This window comes from Coturnix japonica, unplaced genomic scaffold (assembly GCF_054131305.1).
Source record: "Coturnix japonica strain WE unplaced genomic scaffold, WE-NBRP24 Scf071, whole genome shotgun sequence".
NCBI classification, from domain to species: Eukaryota; Metazoa; Chordata; class Aves; order Galliformes; family Phasianidae; genus Coturnix; species Coturnix japonica.
This window is the reverse complement of record NW_028188974.1, coordinates 500760-519143: the sequence shown is the minus strand read 5'-3', so window position 1 is coordinate 519143 and position 18384 is coordinate 500760. Positions and strand designations below refer to the sequence as shown.

The window sequence follows — 18384 nt, the reverse complement described above, 5'->3', positions numbered from 1 at the left end:
GCTGTGTCAGGAAGTTATCTCCCACACACTCTAGGACTGTTCCCTATCTGCTGTATTGTAATTCCAGCAGATGTCTGGGAAGTGGAGATCCCCCACCAGAATGAGGGGGAGTAACCTCGAGACCTCCCCCAATTGTTTATAAAGCATTGGCATACATATTCATTCTTTTCCAGGAGCACATTAATATATGCTAATATCCCTCTGGGCATATGCAGTTGCATTTAGAGTGATTTACCTTTATCTGATTTTCCTCAGTTTGGCAAATTTCCATTGCTTGTTAGGCCAAAACAATATCTTTGAAAATTCACGGAAAATGTCCTTGCACCTGGTGAAATGCAAAGATAAGTAGTCTATTAAGACTCCAGTGCTTCTTGTGAGGCAGAATCCTTGAGGTAAACAAGGCTGTTTACACACTAAGCAAAAGCAAATTTGAAATTGAATGTTCTAGAACTAGCACTCATTGATTCCTTTTGCTAAAATAATATATTAGTCCTTAAACTAATATACTGATCCCTATTGCTAAAGAAATCAACCTATATCAGAATACCAGCCTCCAGGCAGAGTTCACCCAGAGAGGGCAGGGCAAACTCTTCAACTGAAAATAAAGTTCTGCTTTTCTTTTGCTGGTGTGCTCTGTCATCTCAGAGTGCAAGCCTACCTCAAGGTGAAGACTGTCCTAGAACCTAGAAGAATGATCTAAAGCAGTGATCTCCCCCTTTTTTGATTGTACACCCTTATCATTTAAACATGTCTGAACACCCACACTCTTAGTATTTTTTTATATTTATTAACGGAACCAACGAACATTTTCTTCACATACCCCAATGGATTATCTTAGACACTCCACTTTAAAGACCCCTGACCTAAAGTTTCCTGTAACATATAATTTAAATACTTTTTTCAGTCATCAGGTAGTAACTCTTATTGTTCCAGTTTTCTTTTAAGTTTGTACTTTTTTTCTAGGTGATTTTCTATCATTTAGAGAACAAGGCATTGTATAAACCCTACAATTCATGTTGCAATTATAGCTCTGGCCATACCCCTGAGTCTTTGGCATTTCGCATGCATGGTCTTTTGATCTTCCAGGCACTCTCCTACTGGAAGATCACAGCTCTGAGCTGAAGGTTGGGAGAGAAGAGCTTTTAGTTGTTGCCTTTAAGCAGAGATGGATGCTCAGCTCATAGAATTTTTCTCCTCTATGCCTTTACAGTCAAAGTTGCCAGGGCTTTTCAGCTGGCAAGAGTTGGGAGTACTCATGGTTATCAAAACCATGAGGTATTGAGAAGCTGCTCTTGCTTCTTTGTCAGCAGCCACCTCTTGGACTGAGCATGTGTGTGTTTCAATGTTTGTTTGTTTGTTTTTGTGTTATTTAAAATTGTTCTTGCTTCTCAGGTCCTAAACTCCCTTTCCCCTTGTCACGGAGTTCTCTCTAGAGCTCACTCCGGGACAGTGGGCACAAACCCGGGGCAGCAGGAACAAAAAAGCCCCCCCCCCCCCTTTTCTCTAGCGGCAGGGTACGGCAGAGTGCGGCGTGGCCCGGCCCGGCCACGTGCATTTCGGAAGAGGGGAAGGGAAGGGAGATTGCGATTAGGTCTAACAAAAAATAAGGGAGAAAAAAAGGTGATCTGAGAACGAATGGCAGTTTAATAACCTAATAGCACTAAACAACAACAAGAGAGTTTCAACAAAGAGAATACCAAGTCCCAAATCTCACCGATGGAGCTGTGGAAGGCAGGAAGGTCTGACCACGTTGTCTCCTCGCAGGGAGCCGGTCCAGCAACGCCGTCCCCTTCCTCACTTCCCTTCCGGTGCCCCACCCCACATGCTCATTAAGGCAGTTCACAGAAAAAAAACTTGTCCCCTTTACTCCCATTTATTAGCATGGTGTTCTGATGTGGAATACCAACACCAACCAAATTGCAAAACCATAACACCCCTAGGTAATTTGGCAGATTACAGCAGAAGCTTTATCCTGGGTCATAAAATAACCATTAAGAGATGAAGTATTTGTAGATGATATTAAGTATCTATAAAATAGATTTACTTTGAAATTGAGGTAAGTCTTTAGCTATGTTGTAAGCCTTAGCAAAAACTCATAGCTTCCCTTATTTCTAGTTTTTAAAATTCTTATGTTTATAAGACAGGGTTTGTAAGAACTGTTCAGCTCTGTGTTGTGGTTTAACTTAGCAGGTGGCTAAGCACCACACCCTCATTTGCTCATTTTCCCCCCTCCCAGTGGGATGGAGGAGGGAACTGAAAAAAACAAAGTAGAACTTGTGGGTTGAAATAAAACTATTTACTAAGATAGAGAAAAGGAAGAGGGGAGAAAAAAAATATAATAGATATGTTAAATATATATACATATGTATCTATATAACAATTGATGCACAAGCAATTGTTTGCCACCCACCAACTGATGCCCAACTAGCCCCTGAGTAGCAGAAGAGATGAATTCCTGCTCCCTTCAAAACTTTTCTTCCACATGATGTCATATGATACAGAATATCCCTTTAGCCAGTTTAAGTCAGCTGTCCTGTCAAGTCCCTTGGGCTCTTGCAGCCACTTGCTGGTAGGAACTGAGAAACTGGAATGGCCTTGGCTCTGTACAACACTGCTTAGCAACAACTAGAAACATTGGTGAGTTATCAACATTGTTTTGCTCCTAAAACCAAAATATAGCATCATATTGGACACTATGAAGAGAAACAAGTCTGTCTCAGCTGAAACTAAGACACTCTGTTATGGTTTCAGCTATTAATAAGTAATGTCTCTTCAAGGATTACTATGGAATTACATTCCCCACTCCTGCAACCTTGACAGGCAGAGATGGAAGCCTTGCTAACAACCCATACTCAGGTGAGTGCTATTTAAAGGCAAGGATGATAAATAAGATGTGTTTGTTTCTAGATGCAGGTCATCCTTTTGTTGCTGAAAGAACAATCATTTTTCATAATAGGCAATTAAATTCACCAATCCAAAATAGGCAAATAAAAGCAAGCATCTCCTTCTCAACTTTGATGTTATTTTTTCTTCTTGGTTTTGGTTGGTAATTCATACATGACCTCTTCTGGGATAAAAGTGGGTAGTCTTTTGATGAAAAAGTGCAAAATTGTTAAAAATGTAAATGGCAAGGTCATCTTGTGCCCTTCCCAAGCACATACAGGTGCTTGGAAAATACCCAATTGTTTAATTAGTCTTTTCTTTGAAGCTGGCCTTCTTTCCTTTTTTTGGCATTGGAGTAGACCCTTTCAGAGCTCCCTCAGCAGCTCCCCTTGCTTGGTTATTGCTATTTTAGCACCAATATGTTCCTAACGGGAGCTGCCTCTAACAGGCTCACCCCTGCCCTCCTCAAGTCTAATGGACTTAATTCTCAAAAGCATGTGGTCTAAGAAGCCCTTCCTCAGTTTTGCTCTTCTCTTGTTCTTCAGTTATCAGTGTGCAAAGATGAGATTAATGCCATACAGCATATTCAGAAATTAGTTTTCTTCCACTGCCATCTGATTATAGCTTAAAACTGTAGACATAGGTATTATAATTCCTATAATTCAGCTATAAAATGTTGTCATGTTTCTTGGCAACCAGCAAAGAAGAATACTGGTTAGGAATGAGATAGATGTGATATGTCACTTCCTTACAGAAACAGAACAAAAACAAACGCATGAACATGCTGCTCTGTAGGCTGTCAGTAACTGCAAGTGTTCTGGACTTTTCTGCTTCATAGTCACTTCTCTTGGGAAGCTGTTTTTAGGTCAATAACTAAATTTCTTTTCCTGCTTCTTCAGTAAGGTCATACACAGTGCAAGCGTTGCTTTACTGGCCTTCAGCTACTGTCTCCAGAACTTTGGTGTGAGGAACTGGACATCTAACTGGTCATGCTTCAAAAAATAAACATTGATAAAAAATGCCCATCACTGCCTGTAAATCCTAATTTACTCTCAGCCCGTGATGTTTGGCTAATTGGTTTAACTTCCAGGAGAGTCACACTTTAACGCAACAACTGTTTCACATTTTGGCTATTTACCATAGATCTGCTTTTTAGCATATGTTATTGTAATAATCTGATAGTAATGAATCTTCTCAATATACTTGAGATAGATAAGTGTCTGTTTTAACAGTGGATTAGCCATGGTACAGAGTTCTGTGCCACAAACAGGCAATGTCCATGTGGCTGTCAGGAATAGAGACTGAGAGACTGAGAGTTCTTCCCATGAAAACCTGCAGCCTTTCAAGTATAGGATATTTATTTGTACTCGGGGGACCCTTGTAGAGAAGCTTTGATCACTTTTCTTCAATTCTTTCCTTTGCAGGTGATGTAACAAAATTTGGCCGTGGGGATTCTACCTCCCCTGCTCCTGCTACAACTATAGCCCAGCAACAGCAGAACCAGACACAGACTCACCATACGACTCAGCAGCCCTTCCTCAACCCAACCCTGCCACCGGGGTACAGCTACACTGGGTTACCTTACTATGCTGGGGTGCCAGGCATACCCAGTGCATTCCAGTATGGGCCAACCATGTTTGTAAGTATCACAGCCTCAACTGTAGTAACCTTCCCTTGTTGACTCTGGGTTTGCTCTCTCCAGCAAAACCTAACCTATGTCTTCCTCATCCTGCAAGAGATCCCCCCCCCCCCAAAAAAAAAAATAAAAAAATTGTGCAAGCATGAGAAAATAACTGCTGTCATTTCCCCAATAAAAGAGGAAATTTGGAAAGCCAGAAGTCATGGGTGTAGGTTACTGTAAATAGTAGGTAGCTACAGCTCATGGATCTGTAGTGTTCTGGAAAACATTTAGCAGCCTCTGAAGAGACAAAGGGAGACTCAAAGCTGAATCAGCAAGCTGAGAGTGCCTAGAAAATCCTTTGGAGGAAGTAGGAGACCCCAGCCCAGTAGTCCCAGGTTGGAAAAAGTTACTTGGGAAAAGGTGATACTTCAGGCAGAAGGATAGATGAGTATTTTAACACTAAGCTTTATGAAACAACCTCAGGCAGGAGCTGGTTGGTGTTTCATTTGATTCTGCATCTCAGAATCATTGCAGTTGTTCCTTTTTGGTTTATGGGTAAGAATTTTCTGCCTGCAGTCAATTTTATTGCACTTATGAGAGAAACGTGCAACCTATTCTGAGACACGGTTACACTACAATGGGAAGAAAGTCCATATGATGCAGGGGCAGCTGTAGCAGGAAACTTGTGGCTTCCACAAAGTTGCTAAAACAAATTACTGCTTGAAATGTGAGTGCTGCCTCCTATGTGACCCCAGTGCTTCCAGATCCAAATTATATTTCCCATGTGAGCTGGAGGTGCCTTCCTTACTAGATGACAGAAAGAAGCTTGCTTTTTGTTTGCTGCTCCCCAGCTAACAGCACCTTTTGTTCCCTTCCTCCTTTGTCCAGGTGCCTCCAGCATCTGCTAAACAGCATGGAGTCAATTTGAACACTGCCTCGACTCCTTTCCAGCAAGCAAGTAGCTATGGGCAGCATGGCTATGGAGCAGGTATGCTTATCACTGCACTGTTCACTGGAGTATCTACAGAGCTACTTGCACAATGTAATGCATTGTCTTGTACACACCAGCAGGCTATGATGACTTAACACAGGGAACAGCAGCTGGAGATTACAGCAAAGGAGGCTACAGTGGGTCATCTCAAGCACAAAGCAAATCTGCTGGCACTGGACCTGGGAAAGGTAATACATGAGACTTGAGGTTACTTTTGAGTGGGATTTAGTGGCAAACTCCCAGTGTTGCCAGTGCTTTGCAGTCAACACAGCAGACAGAGAAACACACTCAAAATCAAAAATTTCTAATCAGGCAAATATCTTCATGAAGAGCAGTTTATTCATTATTGCAATAATGGGTGCACACCCCCTGCTGACAAGGGAGAAATTGCACAACTAGTCAGTGAAATCCACTGCGTTACATACCCTGGGTCTGATGCAGGTAAAGTCTCTCCTGGCACTCTCTGGTTGAGTGTCTCAAGCTCACAATCTTCTGATGCTGTTGCTGCGTTACATTTCCATACAGTGTCTGTTACCAACCCATTGTTTTTAGGTATGTTCTGTGCTTTTCTTTGGCAATAGGAGGACAGTGTTTCAAAAAATTAGCACATTCTTTCTGTCCTGTGCTAGGCTCTCCCCTACCCTATATAATTACCTTACCTAGTGCCCGTATCAATTCTACCCAGGTCGGAACACCCTAGTCTCAACTTTACTCTATTCAGCAGCTTTCTGTGTGAAAAACAACTTATCCTGTGCTACATACAGAAATACTGGAAATTTCCACTGCAAAAACACAATCTATTTCTCACAACAGGATACAGATCCAAGCTGTTTCTCCATCTCCCATGTACAAAATACTTTTTTTTTTTTTTTTTTTAGTGGCCCAAGTTATTCCTTCTAAACCTAATGGCTGAACTTCACATAAGAATTTGTGTGGTTGATGTGCAGCTTTATCTCCAGTTACACATGGGAGAAATTGTGAGCTCTTTTTCCTGCCAAATATGTCTTTGGGGAAGAATAAATGGTCTTGTAGCAGTGCTGTGTCATTGAAGCCTAAGATGCTGGATGCTACTGCTGAAATGGTCTCTGCCAATTGCTGACTGGACTTTGAGTTTGTTGGTAGGCATCTGAGTTAACTGTGTATCAGTATCACTCTGAGAGCAGGGCAGTTCACACATCTCTGGGCTGTTGTTTCAGCTGCTGTCTATATGCACTGTAACTCATTGCATTGTTTCATACATGGAAATGTTTCCTCTGTAGCTGAAAAGGATAAGGGGTGTACATAGCTTATATGAAAACTTTATTCTACACATGCTGGTTAGACATGAGAAATGTATACTGAACTGCATAGCAGCAACTAATTCATCCTTGAACTTAAGCAAATACCAAGTATTTGCCGTGCATCTGAAACACCAACTGGAGTGTTCAGCATGTAAGTCTTCAACCAAGTGCTGGTCATGCTCTTCTGTGTGGCCTGTGAAAAGGAGTGATCTCCTAGGAAGGATAGTGTTAGAACAGTGCAAACCCCAGTTCAGTCCTTTGATTCACTAGCCAAAGGAACTGCTGATTTTATTCAGATCCAAGTGAAGTGATCAGATCTGATCTTTAAAAATCCACAAATGAGTGGACACTTGTCAACAGTTTATGGTCTGGTTCGGCTCCATTCTGTGACTAATGGGGTGGTCCATTCTCTGGACCAATGGGTCCAGAGATCCACGTCCCAGAAAGGGAAAAGGGAAAAAAAAAAAAAAAAGGAAAGATAGATGAGCCTAAAAACAAAACAGTGGCATCCTCTTGCCTTGTTTAACTGTGGTGTGTGTGTCACAGTCGTGAATAACGTGTGCGGTAGCGTCCATATTTAAGTCCACCCCTTGGTCTCTAGCCCAATTATATGTTGCATCACTTCCTTGATATACCAATGTTTCATGGGCCCACTGAGCTAGAAATAATTCACCCTCATGTTGCCAGTCCAAGTCTATTTAAACCACCTCAATTCTGGCAGCTCAATCTACCTGATGGTTATTTTGTTGTTCCTCAGTAGCCCGACTCTTGGGCACATGAGCATCAACATGGCGCACCTTTACAACCATATTCTTTATTCAGGCAGCAATGTCTTTCCACAGTTCAGCAGCCCAAATAGGTTTACCCCTCCGCTGCCAGTTATTTTGCTCCCACTGCTGTAACCACCCCCATAAGGCATTTGCCACCATCCATGAGTCAGTATAAAGATACAGCATTGGCCACCTCTCCCATTCAGCAACATCTAAGGCCAGCTGGACAGCCTTTACCTCTGTGAACTGACTTAATTCTCCTTTTCCTTCAGTGGCCTCTACAACCTGTCGTGTGGGGCTCCACACAGCAGCTTTCCATTTGTGATGCTTCCCGAAAATACGTCATGATCCATCAGAGAACAGGGCATATTTCTTTTCATTTTCTGGTAGTTCGTTGTATGGTGGGGCCTCTTTAGCACGTGATACCTCTTCTGCTGGTGATGTTCCAAACTTTTTACCTTCAGGATAGTCCATGATCACCTCTAAAGTTCCTGGAAGATTGAGGTTCCCCATCCACGCTCGTTGTGTAATCAGTGCAATCCACTTGCTCCAGGTGGCATCGGTTGCATGATGGGTGGAGGGAACCTCTTCCTTGAACATCCAGTTCAGCACTGGCAGTCGAGGTGCCAGAAGGAGCTGTGTTTCAGTACCAATTACTTCGAAAGCAGCCCAAACCCCCTCATACGCGGCTAAGATCTCCTTCTCAGTTGGAGTGTAGCACTCTTCAGACCCCTTATACGCTCAACTCCAGAATCCCAGGGGTCGGCCTCGGGTCTCTCCTGAAACTCTTTGCCACAAACTCCAAGTGGGACCTTTCTCTCCAGCAGCAGTGTAGAGGATGTTCTTTACATCCTGTCCCATCCGTACCAGCCCCAGGGCCACGGCGTGGGTTTTCTCTTGTTTAATCTGTTCAAAAGCCTGCTGCTGCTCAGGGCCCCATGCAAAATCATTCTTCTTTCGCGTCACTTGATAAAGGGGGCTTACAATGAGGCCGTAGTTTGGAACGTGCATCCTCCAAAAGCCCACTGCACCCACGAAAGACTGTGTCTCTTTCTTGCTAGTGGGTGGAGACATGGCAGTGATTTTCTCTATCACATCTGTTGGGATGTGACGACATCCATCCTGCAACTTTATACCTAGGAACTGAATTTCCTGGGCAGGCCCTTTTACTTTGCTTCGCTTAATAGCAAAGCCGGCTTGTAGAAGAATTTGGATTATCTGCTCTCCTTTTGTGAAAACTTCCTCTGCTGTATCGCCCCACACAACAATGTCATCAATGTACTGCAGGTGTTCAGGAGCACCACCCTGTTCTAATACGGTTTGGACCAACCCATGGCAAATGGTTGGGCTGTGTTTCCTCCCCTGGGGCAAACGGTTCCAAGTATACTAAATGCCCCTCCAGGTGAAGGCAAAGTGTGGCCTACATTCTGCAGCCAAAGGAATGGAGAAAAAGGAGTTAGCAATGTCAATGGTGGCATACCATTTGGCTGCTTTTGACTCCAGCTTGTACTGGAGTTCTAAAATGTCCGGCACAGCAGCACTCAGCTGGGGTGTGACCTCATTCAGGCCACGGTAGTCTACTGTCAGCCTCCATTCTCCACTGGCTTTACGCACTGGCCATATGGGACTGTTAAAAGGTGAGTGAGTTTTACTGATCACTCCCTGATTCTCCAACTGGCAAATCAAATCATGAATGGGGAGCAAGGAATCCCTGTTGGTGCGATACTGCCGTCTGTGCACTGTCTTTGTAGCAATCGGTACTTGCTGCTCTTTTACTCGTAGCAGCCCCACAACAGACGGGTCCTCTGACAGGCCAGGCAAAACAGACAGCTGCTTAATGTTGTCCGTATTTACAGCAGCTATTCCAAAGGCCCATCGATACCCCTTAGGATCCTTGAAATGCCCCCTTCTGAGGTAATCAATACCAAGTATACATGGAGTCCCTGGGCCAGTCACAATAGGATGTTTTTGCCAGTCTTTACCAGTGAGGCTTATTTCAGCCTCCAGCACAGTCAATTCTTGAGAGTCCCCAGTCACTCTATGAAATGTGAAATTTCATGAAATATGGTTTAATTCTGTCCCTTCATGACTGGAGGGCATTAGAGTGCACTGTGCACCGGTATCCACCAGTGCCTTATATTTCTGTGGTTCTGATGTGCCTGGCCATCGAATCCACACAGTCCATTAAACTCTATTATCCCTTTCCCTCCCCTGACTGAGGGCAGGGCACCTCTATTCATTACCTGTGGAAACTGGAGCAGCTGTACTGGTGGTTGGTCTGTTTTGTAGTTCTCTCACCCGTGCTCATAGTACAGGAGTAGGTTGGTCATGCCACTTCCTCATGTCTTCTGTGGTCACGTAGGTAATGCCACAAGGAAACGTCGTGCAGTTTACTGTTGTTCCTTGCTTGAGCTGGAAAGTGTGTGCGTTTTAGCATAGCTGAGATTTTTGATGATACAGGTGAGGAGGAGAGTTCATCACCTTTAATTAACTGGATCTGCATTTTCATTAGTTTTTTCAGCTCCTTCATTAGTCTCCCTTGATGATCCTGACCTTCATCAATCGTTTCTGATACTACTACGGGATCATCATGACTAATGAACTTAGACATTTGATCTTCCACTTGATTCAGTCTGTTCATTACTTCTGTGATGGTTGAAATGGAGACGTAGGTTGGAGGTAACTGTTGTTCAAAGTTCTGCAGTGTAAGAACCAATTCAAAAACTAGGGGTCTTCTATCTTGTTCCTCGTACCTTTGAAACTTTGCTGCTAGTGTAACAGCGTACCTTTCTGGTGCTGTTTTGGTGAGTTTCTGCCATATATCAGGCGTTGTCCTCACTCTCTCAGGATCGTGCTCTTGGCGAGGATTGCTAGGATCAAAATTTGGGATATACAACATTTCCACCACAGCAGTTTCCCTCAAATACTGGATGCCTTTTTCAATTGTATCCCACTTTTTCATCAGAGGTTTCAGACTGTCTTTAAAGAGAAGCTTTGCCTTCACAGCCACTAACATTTGCTCCCAGAGGGTGGCAGCCCCATCCATACATCTGCTCATCCCTCTGTCAATAGTTGGGTCTCTGGAAATGCCTCCTAGTTGATGAGCTTCGTTACCATCTAGAGACAAGCTATCGGCCCCGCTATCCCAACAGCGAAGCAACCAGGTAACAAGAGAGTCATTCTGGCGTAGTGGAAACTCTTTTCTTGTGCCTTAGATTTCAATCATCTTCAGGGGTTGACGAACACTAATAAAAACTTCCTCCTCCTCACTCTCTTCTTCATGCCTCGTAACTTTTCCTTTTGCCTTTCTCGGTGCTTATCCAGACCCGTCACCTGGATCTTCTGCTGCCTCCTCCTCCGCTTCTTCTTTTTTCCGTTCTAGATGTGAGGACACCTGTTTTCATTTCTTGCCTTCCACAGGGGCAACTGATATTGTTACTAGTGCCTCCTGTGACTGACCAGATTTGAATTGGGGATTTCCCCTTTTGGCTTGAACCTCAGCTCGGAAACTCTCTTTCCAGAATAGTATTATATAGAGCACGGTAAGCACAAGCCAAGCCCCAAATAAGTCGTACCTCCTTAGATCTATCTAAGCTGCACCATCCCTGACTCAAATACTGGCTTAGTTTCTCGGGATCCCAGAGGTGTTCAAGAGTGAAATCCCATGGCATTGTGGGCCCCCACACTTCTAAGATTTTTCCTAAAACTTTCCATATTCCCTACCAGTCAGCATTCTCTGGTTTTGGAGGAGACTTCTGCATAGAATGAATGGAGAAGAGTACATTCAGGGACATGGATAATATGCACACGAGTATGAACACTAACTCGGTTTTTGAATAGCGTGTGGCAAACTGAGAAGACAGCCTGGAAACCGGATTGAACATCGTGGTGTTTGTAAAATTGGCTATTCCATCTGGGATGCAAATGTCTGTAAAATTAGCTATTCCATTTGGGATGCAAGTGTTTGTAAAATTAGCTATTCCATCTGGGATGTAAGTGTCAAAATTCAAATTATACCACATCGCATATAAGTACCAGGCAGGTGTCTCCATCACTGCCCTTATTTGCTTATAGACGAACAGAATTCCACAACAAGAAAGCACGACGTTAATAATCGGCCAATACGTTAAGAAGATCATAATTGCTTTCAACCCCTTAAACAGAGCCGCTGGAATGGAGAGTGGATTCATAGCTGGTAGATGCTAAAAAGGGAAGGGAAAAACAAAAACAGAGAAACAAAACAGAAGACACTCTGTATGGTGTCCGGAGTTTTTCAGACTGCCCAGACTACAATCTAATCTATGAAGGTCAAGTAGCAATGCTTTGGCAGTCTCTGGCTTAAAGAAGTCCTTTTTTTTTTCTTTCTTACTAACTTTTAACGAATGTTAAAATCTTATGCTTATGCCTGCATCCTCCACCAAAAATTGTCACAGAGTTATCTAGATCAGTCTATGTCCGTGACAGGGGGGCAGTAGACCTGCAAGCCCTGCCGGCCCCTGACAAATGGGAAGGGAAAAAGGGAAAGGGGTAGGTAGATGGGAGCTGGGCTCAGGGAAACAAACAGAGAAGCGGCAACGATCTAAGAAGGAAAACGTATTTTACTAATTACAGTCTAATAGAAATTGAGGCTAATAAATCAAGGAAAATAAGAGAGAGAGAGAGGTTTCCAAAGACCGAGAAGCCTACTTGGAAACTGAAGGCACCACGGCTTGGAAGCACACCCACACTCGCTGCCAGGCAGTGAGAGAGAGAGCCAACGTCTCTTCCATGACGTGTTTCCCTCTCCGACTGTGAGGTCCTCTGGGACGTGTAGTTCTTCTTCTCTGTGCTCCACATGATGTTATGATGTGGAATACCAATAGCAAAAATTACAAAACCATGACAGGGAAAAGGGAAAAAAAAAGGAAAAGGATATAGAGATGGGCCTAAAAACAAAACAGCAGCAATGATCTGAGGTGAAACAAACTATTTTACTAAATAAGATATCAGAATGCAAGATAACACACTATAATACAATATAATGCAATATATTTAGAATTGAAACTAATAAATCAAATAAAATGAGAATGTCTAAAAGCTGAAGGCTGTACTCTAATGCTGTGATGAGACGGCACCTGCAACAGAGATGAGCCAGATGATCAAAAGAGACGACAGATGACCTACAAAGGCCTTTATCTATTCCCCCTGAGCGGAAATGATAACAGAATAGTGAACAGTCCTCTGGGGAATGCAGTAGTTTTCTTCTGGGACAGGTACCTGGACCTGGAGCATTAAGTCTTTAACTCCCAGTGCACTACATGATGTTATGATGTGAAATATTGACAACCAAACATTGTTAAACCATGACAACATTTTGAGTCACCTTGCTGGCGAGTGAGTGTTTCTCAGCCTTTTGCGGCACCAACTGTCCCAGGTGGAAGCCAGCCTGAGTCAGTGATATTAATTCTGCAGTGGCAGAGGAGCAGATCTCATCCTTGGGCATGGATGTGAAAGGATAGGGACACAAGTTTGTAGCAGATGCTGAGGCTCATTGCTCAGCACACTACTGGAAAGTTCTTGAATGCCATGAGAGTATCCTAGAGGAAAACTGGCATTTTGCAAGCTGAATGAGTATTCAGCACAGTCAGCTGCTGCCCAATTAAGTGTATTTGAATCCCAGCTATATGCATGTAGTGGACATGGATAACTTAACCCAATAGGATGATTTCCTGATTTATAGCAGGAGCAAAGAACTGAGTCCTTTTTCCTGCTCCTGTATGGAGTGCTGTAGGTCTGAGAGTACAAAGCAAGCCTAAGGGCTTGGGGGGCAATGACTGTAGGTCCAGGTGCCTTTCCTGAGATACCAGGACCAAAATTAACTGTAGAGTTCCAGTTGGGTGCTGCTTGGCTTTTTCATTGTCAGTGGCTTCTTGTTTTCCAGGTGTTTCTGTAACCTCAAGTAACACAGGTGTGCCTGATATCAGTGGCTCAGTCTATAACAAGACTCAGGTGAGAATTGCTGGATCCTCCTCTCTGTAGGTCTGAGACCAGACTGGTGGCACTCTGCTGGAGTTGTGGCAGCTGGGGGCAATTCCTAAGCTGGTTAGTCTTGGGGTCAGCAGACGTGAGCTTTTCTTATGCTGGCTCTGCTTGCTGCTAGAGAGGGGTCTTGTTTTCCATCCTGTTGCTTTTGCCTTATCAGTTCTTGGCCAAAGCTGCTGTCACAGATGCAGAACTCCCTGCACTGTTACATGCTGCTTCATGTATGCTGTGCCCTGAGCACAAATAAAATGTGACAGCACCAGTGTTTTTAGAATAGTAGCCCCCAAAGCAGATGAGTGAAGAGGATGTTTGCTTTTCTCAAGCTAGACCAGTCAATAGCACCCATCACTATACCTGAGGGTCTCTCTGATGGGTACCAGCACCCCTCTGCTTCACTGCTGTCTATTATTTTGTGTACAGGTTCCCAGAGAGAGTAGAAAGCTGTGTTGTACAGTGCAGTTACATCCAGCTCCTTTCCTTATCCTTAAACCTTCTGTCAGGGCAGTCAGACTCATTGTGTGTCTGACTGTGATTTGTGTCCATGGGTAGGACACTAACTCTCAGTTACATGCTTAGCATTAGGGGAAAAGCTTTGGCCTGGAGAATGAAAACCTTAGCGCAATTTTTTCTTGTGTTTTTGTTGAGCTGCCCTGAGGTCAAGTAATTTAGCCTGAGTCCCCACAAGGTGTGAAGGATGGATTTCAAGCAGCTACTGCTATAACGTATCCCGCTAAGTAAAAAGAGGTCGGGGAAAAAAGGAACATAGTAGTCAATGAAATAAAGCAATTTTAAAAGTTACAGGCAGTAGAGCAGAAATGAAAATGAGTTGAAACTCATCTACTAAATTGCTCACAGATGATTTTCTTATGGGGTTGACAAAAGGTGCAAGAATCTGTGTTCAGGTCATTCTTGTTTAGTTGCTGCAGGGCTGTTCCCACTGCTCTTTGATGTTCCCCGTTACTTTCTGTGCAGACTTTTGACAAGCAGGGATTCCATGCTGGCACACCACCTCCTTTCAGCATGCCCTCTGCTCTTGGATCTACTGGGCCCCTGAACCCTGGTGCTGCCCCAGGTTATGCTCCAGCTCCTTTTCTTCATATTCTGCCTGCACATCAACAGCCTCATTCACAGATGCTGCATCATCTTCAGCAAGATGGGCAGGTGAGTCAGACCTTGCTGCCTTCACAAAGTGAGGTTGTTCCTACTTACCTCCTAGAGTAGGATTTTTGGTTTGTGTGTGGTGTTTTTTTCAATTTTGTTTTTCTTTTTTTCAAGTACCTTGGCAGGATTGCAGACTAGATGCTGTTTACCAGCCAGGGGGGGTGCTGTGGGTCAGGTTCTTATTTGAAGAGGCTATTGTGATGTAGGGTGCAGGGGATGTAAAGCTAAGATAGGTGCTGCTGCTTCCTGGACATGAGCACTGTGATTGGGGGGGAAAAAAAAAGAAACCCTTTGCAGAAATTGTATGTCAGATCCCATTTGATTTCACCAACAAATGTATTTCCTTTCCTCACTATAAAATGTTCACTGAAAGGAGAAAAAAAGTGTTATGCTTTGGAGAAATAGAAAATGATTTGTCTGGTGCACTGTCTCTTTTCACACTGAGAGTGCTCCTTTCCTTCCTGCAGCTCTACTGTTTTCTTTCTTGTGGTCTGATGCTGTTTTACAACACACAGAAGCTGACCTTGAGGGAGATTATGTTGTGGGTTTTTTTGTGGCTTTGGGGCTTTATTTTTTCCGGGGGGAACTGATATGGCTTACAACTCAACTCTGGCATCTCCCAGTGTTATTATTCCAGCTTCTGCAGTAAAGGAGTGACAACATCCAGAGTGGTGACACTTGGCTGGGAATGGGGCTGGGTGGGCGTATCCCTGTATTCCTGCATGATTTCTTTGTTGTCCACTGGCTCATAAGATAGCATATCTGGATCTGATGAGCTGTATTAGTAAATGCTGAGGAGCGGCAGCTCTCCTAGTGCTATACTGATTAGCTTGTCTTCCTGGGAGCCTGTGGGTTCTATGGGTCCTGCAGTGTGGTGGCAGCTGATGCTGATGCCTCCTTTCTTTTGGCTTGCTAGGGTGGATCTAGCCAGCGCAACCAGCCCAGCACCATGCAGCAAAAATCTCAGGCTACCAAATCTGCCTATGGCACTTCTCCATACTGGACTAACTAAATAAGAAAGGAAAGAAAAGAAAGAAAAGAAAGAAAGAAAGAAAGAAAGAAAGAAAGAAAGAAAGAAAGAAAGAAAGAAAGAAAGAAAGAAAGAAAGAAAGAAAGAAAGAAAGAAAGAAAGAAAAGAAAAGAAAAGAAAAGAAAAGAAAAGAAAAGAAAAGAAAAGAAAAGAAAAGCTGAAGCCCAAGCCCATTCCTGAAATTAGTAGAAGTAACTGCTCAGCCAACCATCTGCGTGAGGAGAATTATAGCCAGCCAGCCATCCTCTGTGACTTGCCTGCTTCCTCTTTGAGTTGCTGTTGTATGTAATATATTTATGTATGTATTTGTAAATGTAACAGAACCTAAATGTGGTTTTCTGCATCTTGGAACCTGTTTTATTTTCTTTGTAGGAAGACTAATTATTCACTTCCTGTATACACCAGGGCCTCCTTCTTTGTTTTTCAAGCTTTATAGGCTTTATAACTGTGCCATTTTTATTGGAGCTATCTATTTAGTGCAATTCTAAATTCAGGCAAATATGAAAGCCTAGCGGCTCCTAAAAAAGAATCAAGATGTATCCTCTTTGTTTGATTTCTGCCCCCACCCCCCAGTATAGCTGTTATTTTGCTGTGGAAGATGAACTCAGGGGCAGTTAGGTCACTTCTTTAATTTTTAATTTTTAAATAAATAATAATAAACTTATTCTGTTTTGGTTACGTTTCTCAAGCAAGAGACTTTGGGTGGCTCAATGGGTTCTGGATCCTCCTTTGCATCATCAAAGGCAAAACCTATGTAGCACTGTCTTAAATCTATAAGCTATTTCTCGTACCTCTTCTCTCAGTGCCCAGGACTGACAGAGTGGCTGGATGAAAACTTCACCTGTTCTTCCCCCTTTTTTAAAACAAAGACTAGAGAAGCAACTCCTGATACTTTTGTTATGTACCAGTGCAGTGAATGTTTTAGGAGTTTCATTTATTTTTAGCTCTTCCTCTTACCAAATAAAAAATATGAGCACATCACGTGTGTTTGTCTGCTTTTCAAAGGCTCAAGGAACAGTTTTGCTTCTACAGCTTGTCCTTTTCTACCTCATCCTGCAGCAACCACAGCAAAACTCAGTGGGAAGGGGGTGCTTTATAACAGGGCAAAGGTGAAGTAAAACAGTTCCTCACAAGGAGTCAAAGTTCAAAAGAAAAATGAATGAGAAGCTGTATGGGAAATTGGTAATCACAGCCTGAACCTCTGATTAATCAGTTGAGGCAAGTGTCAGGTCAGCTGTGGGAGCACAGGTGAGAGTAATTTAGCTGTGCTCTCGGAAGGGGTGGAGCTCGACTCCACCTCCTCTAGACCTCATTTAAAGGCTGACCACCACTAAGGCAGCATCTCTTGGATATTGCTCCCTGGTGGAGATTGCCCCAGCTTTTCCAGCCAAGGTATCGAAATCGGTGAGTTTTCCTTTACAAATAACCTTTTGAATTTTCTTTGCTACCTTCTTCATATTATTCAATCTTACAGGGGCTAAAGGGGCATAGTTAAAGGTAGTTTGTAGATTGGAAAAGGAACGTAGAAGTTAGTTAGAATAACAAGGATTGGAGACAATGGGTCTGGGGGAGCAGGAAGGATGCAGATAAGGAGTGAGATCTCCCTGAGAAATTTGGCGAGGAGGGGATTAGCAGTTTTAATATCAGACGAGGAGTTGTATCTCCCTGAAAAGATGGGCGATAACAAGAGGGGGGGTCTGTATTCTAAAGAACAATTGAATATGTATCTGAATTTGGGGAATTCATTGACTATGTATTAGTTTCACCTATATCTGTGTCACGATTTTACAAGTCGGGGTGCAAGTTTGGTGGAGCTATCCCCCTTGCACATGGTACTGCGCAACGCTGAAATAAGCATACCTGCTTTATAACCAATCTCTGGATTATAGAGTTTGTTTCCACAAGTCATTTTGGCACCCCAGATGGTACCCGCTCTGTTTGGCTGCAGGACCGGCTGAGAGAGGGGGCACCTTTAGTGTGCCCTGAGATTTCTCAGGACTCCCTTCCCTCATCCGATCGCTGCGGGAGCAGGCAAGGACCATCTATCGGTAGATAAGGAATGTTTAATGGGAACAGGGGAATCTGTAAGTCATGAGGAGATGTCCTACGCAGGAGATGTAAGCTGTCAAGCTCTCCCCTTTGGTAATGGGCCTGGGTGGTTAGTTGGGTAATCACGATCAGAGGTCATATAAATTGTGGGTTCGAGTCCCACTGAAGTGGTCTCTGAGCCGTTTCAATCGTGGGGTTAAGTCCCACTGAAGCAGTCTGAGTTGTTCTAATTGTGGTTTTGGGTCCCACTAAGGCAGTCTCAGCTGTGGGTTTGAGTCCCACCAGGATTACTGTGCATGCACAAGGAGAGCTATTTTTGCTCCCCCTTAAGGGGTTGATTGGTAACAAAGTATAGCAGATACTCTGTCAATGCTAACCTGGGTTTTCCTAGCTGTATTAGTGGGAATGATTATGTATTTGGCCATTATTAACATCTCTTATAAGCGCTTGTTACTGTACATTTGAACTAAGTGTTGAACCAACAACTTTGATATTTTCTGAAAATGTTGTACCTTGAACTGTGTAAAGACCGGTCTTGTGCAGTCTGTGTGAGTGTGGTTGTGAGTGAGATGCAGCCC

At 43.4% G+C, this 18384-nt stretch overlaps 1 protein-coding gene across 18 annotated transcripts in view; it reads left to right on the top strand.

Moving 5' to 3' along the window:
* LOC146751609 (ubiquitin-associated protein 2-like) overlaps positions 1-16735 on the top strand; it is a 137077-nt gene extending 120342 nt beyond the window's left edge. For 14 of the 18 annotated variants that reach the window (XM_085533921.1, XM_085533917.1, XM_085533912.1 and 11 more), the window contains 7 exons: positions 2778-2856; positions 4308-4522; positions 5393-5492; positions 5573-5683; positions 13466-13533; positions 14539-14727; positions 15644-16735. In XM_085533921.1, the coding sequence (XP_085390047.1) occupies positions 2778-2856; positions 4308-4522; positions 5393-5492; positions 5573-5683; positions 13466-13533; positions 14539-14727; positions 15644-15739 (858 nt within the window). In that variant the 3' untranslated portion in view covers positions 15740-16735. Of the gene's footprint in view, positions 1-2777; positions 2857-4307; positions 4523-5392; positions 5493-5572; positions 5684-13465; positions 13534-14538; positions 14728-15643 lie in introns of those variants that run through there. The other 4 variants (XM_085533924.1, XM_085533916.1, XM_085533926.1 and 1 more) reach the window with 2 other exon arrangements.
* The last annotated feature ends 1649 nt before the right edge of the window (positions 16736-18384 follow it).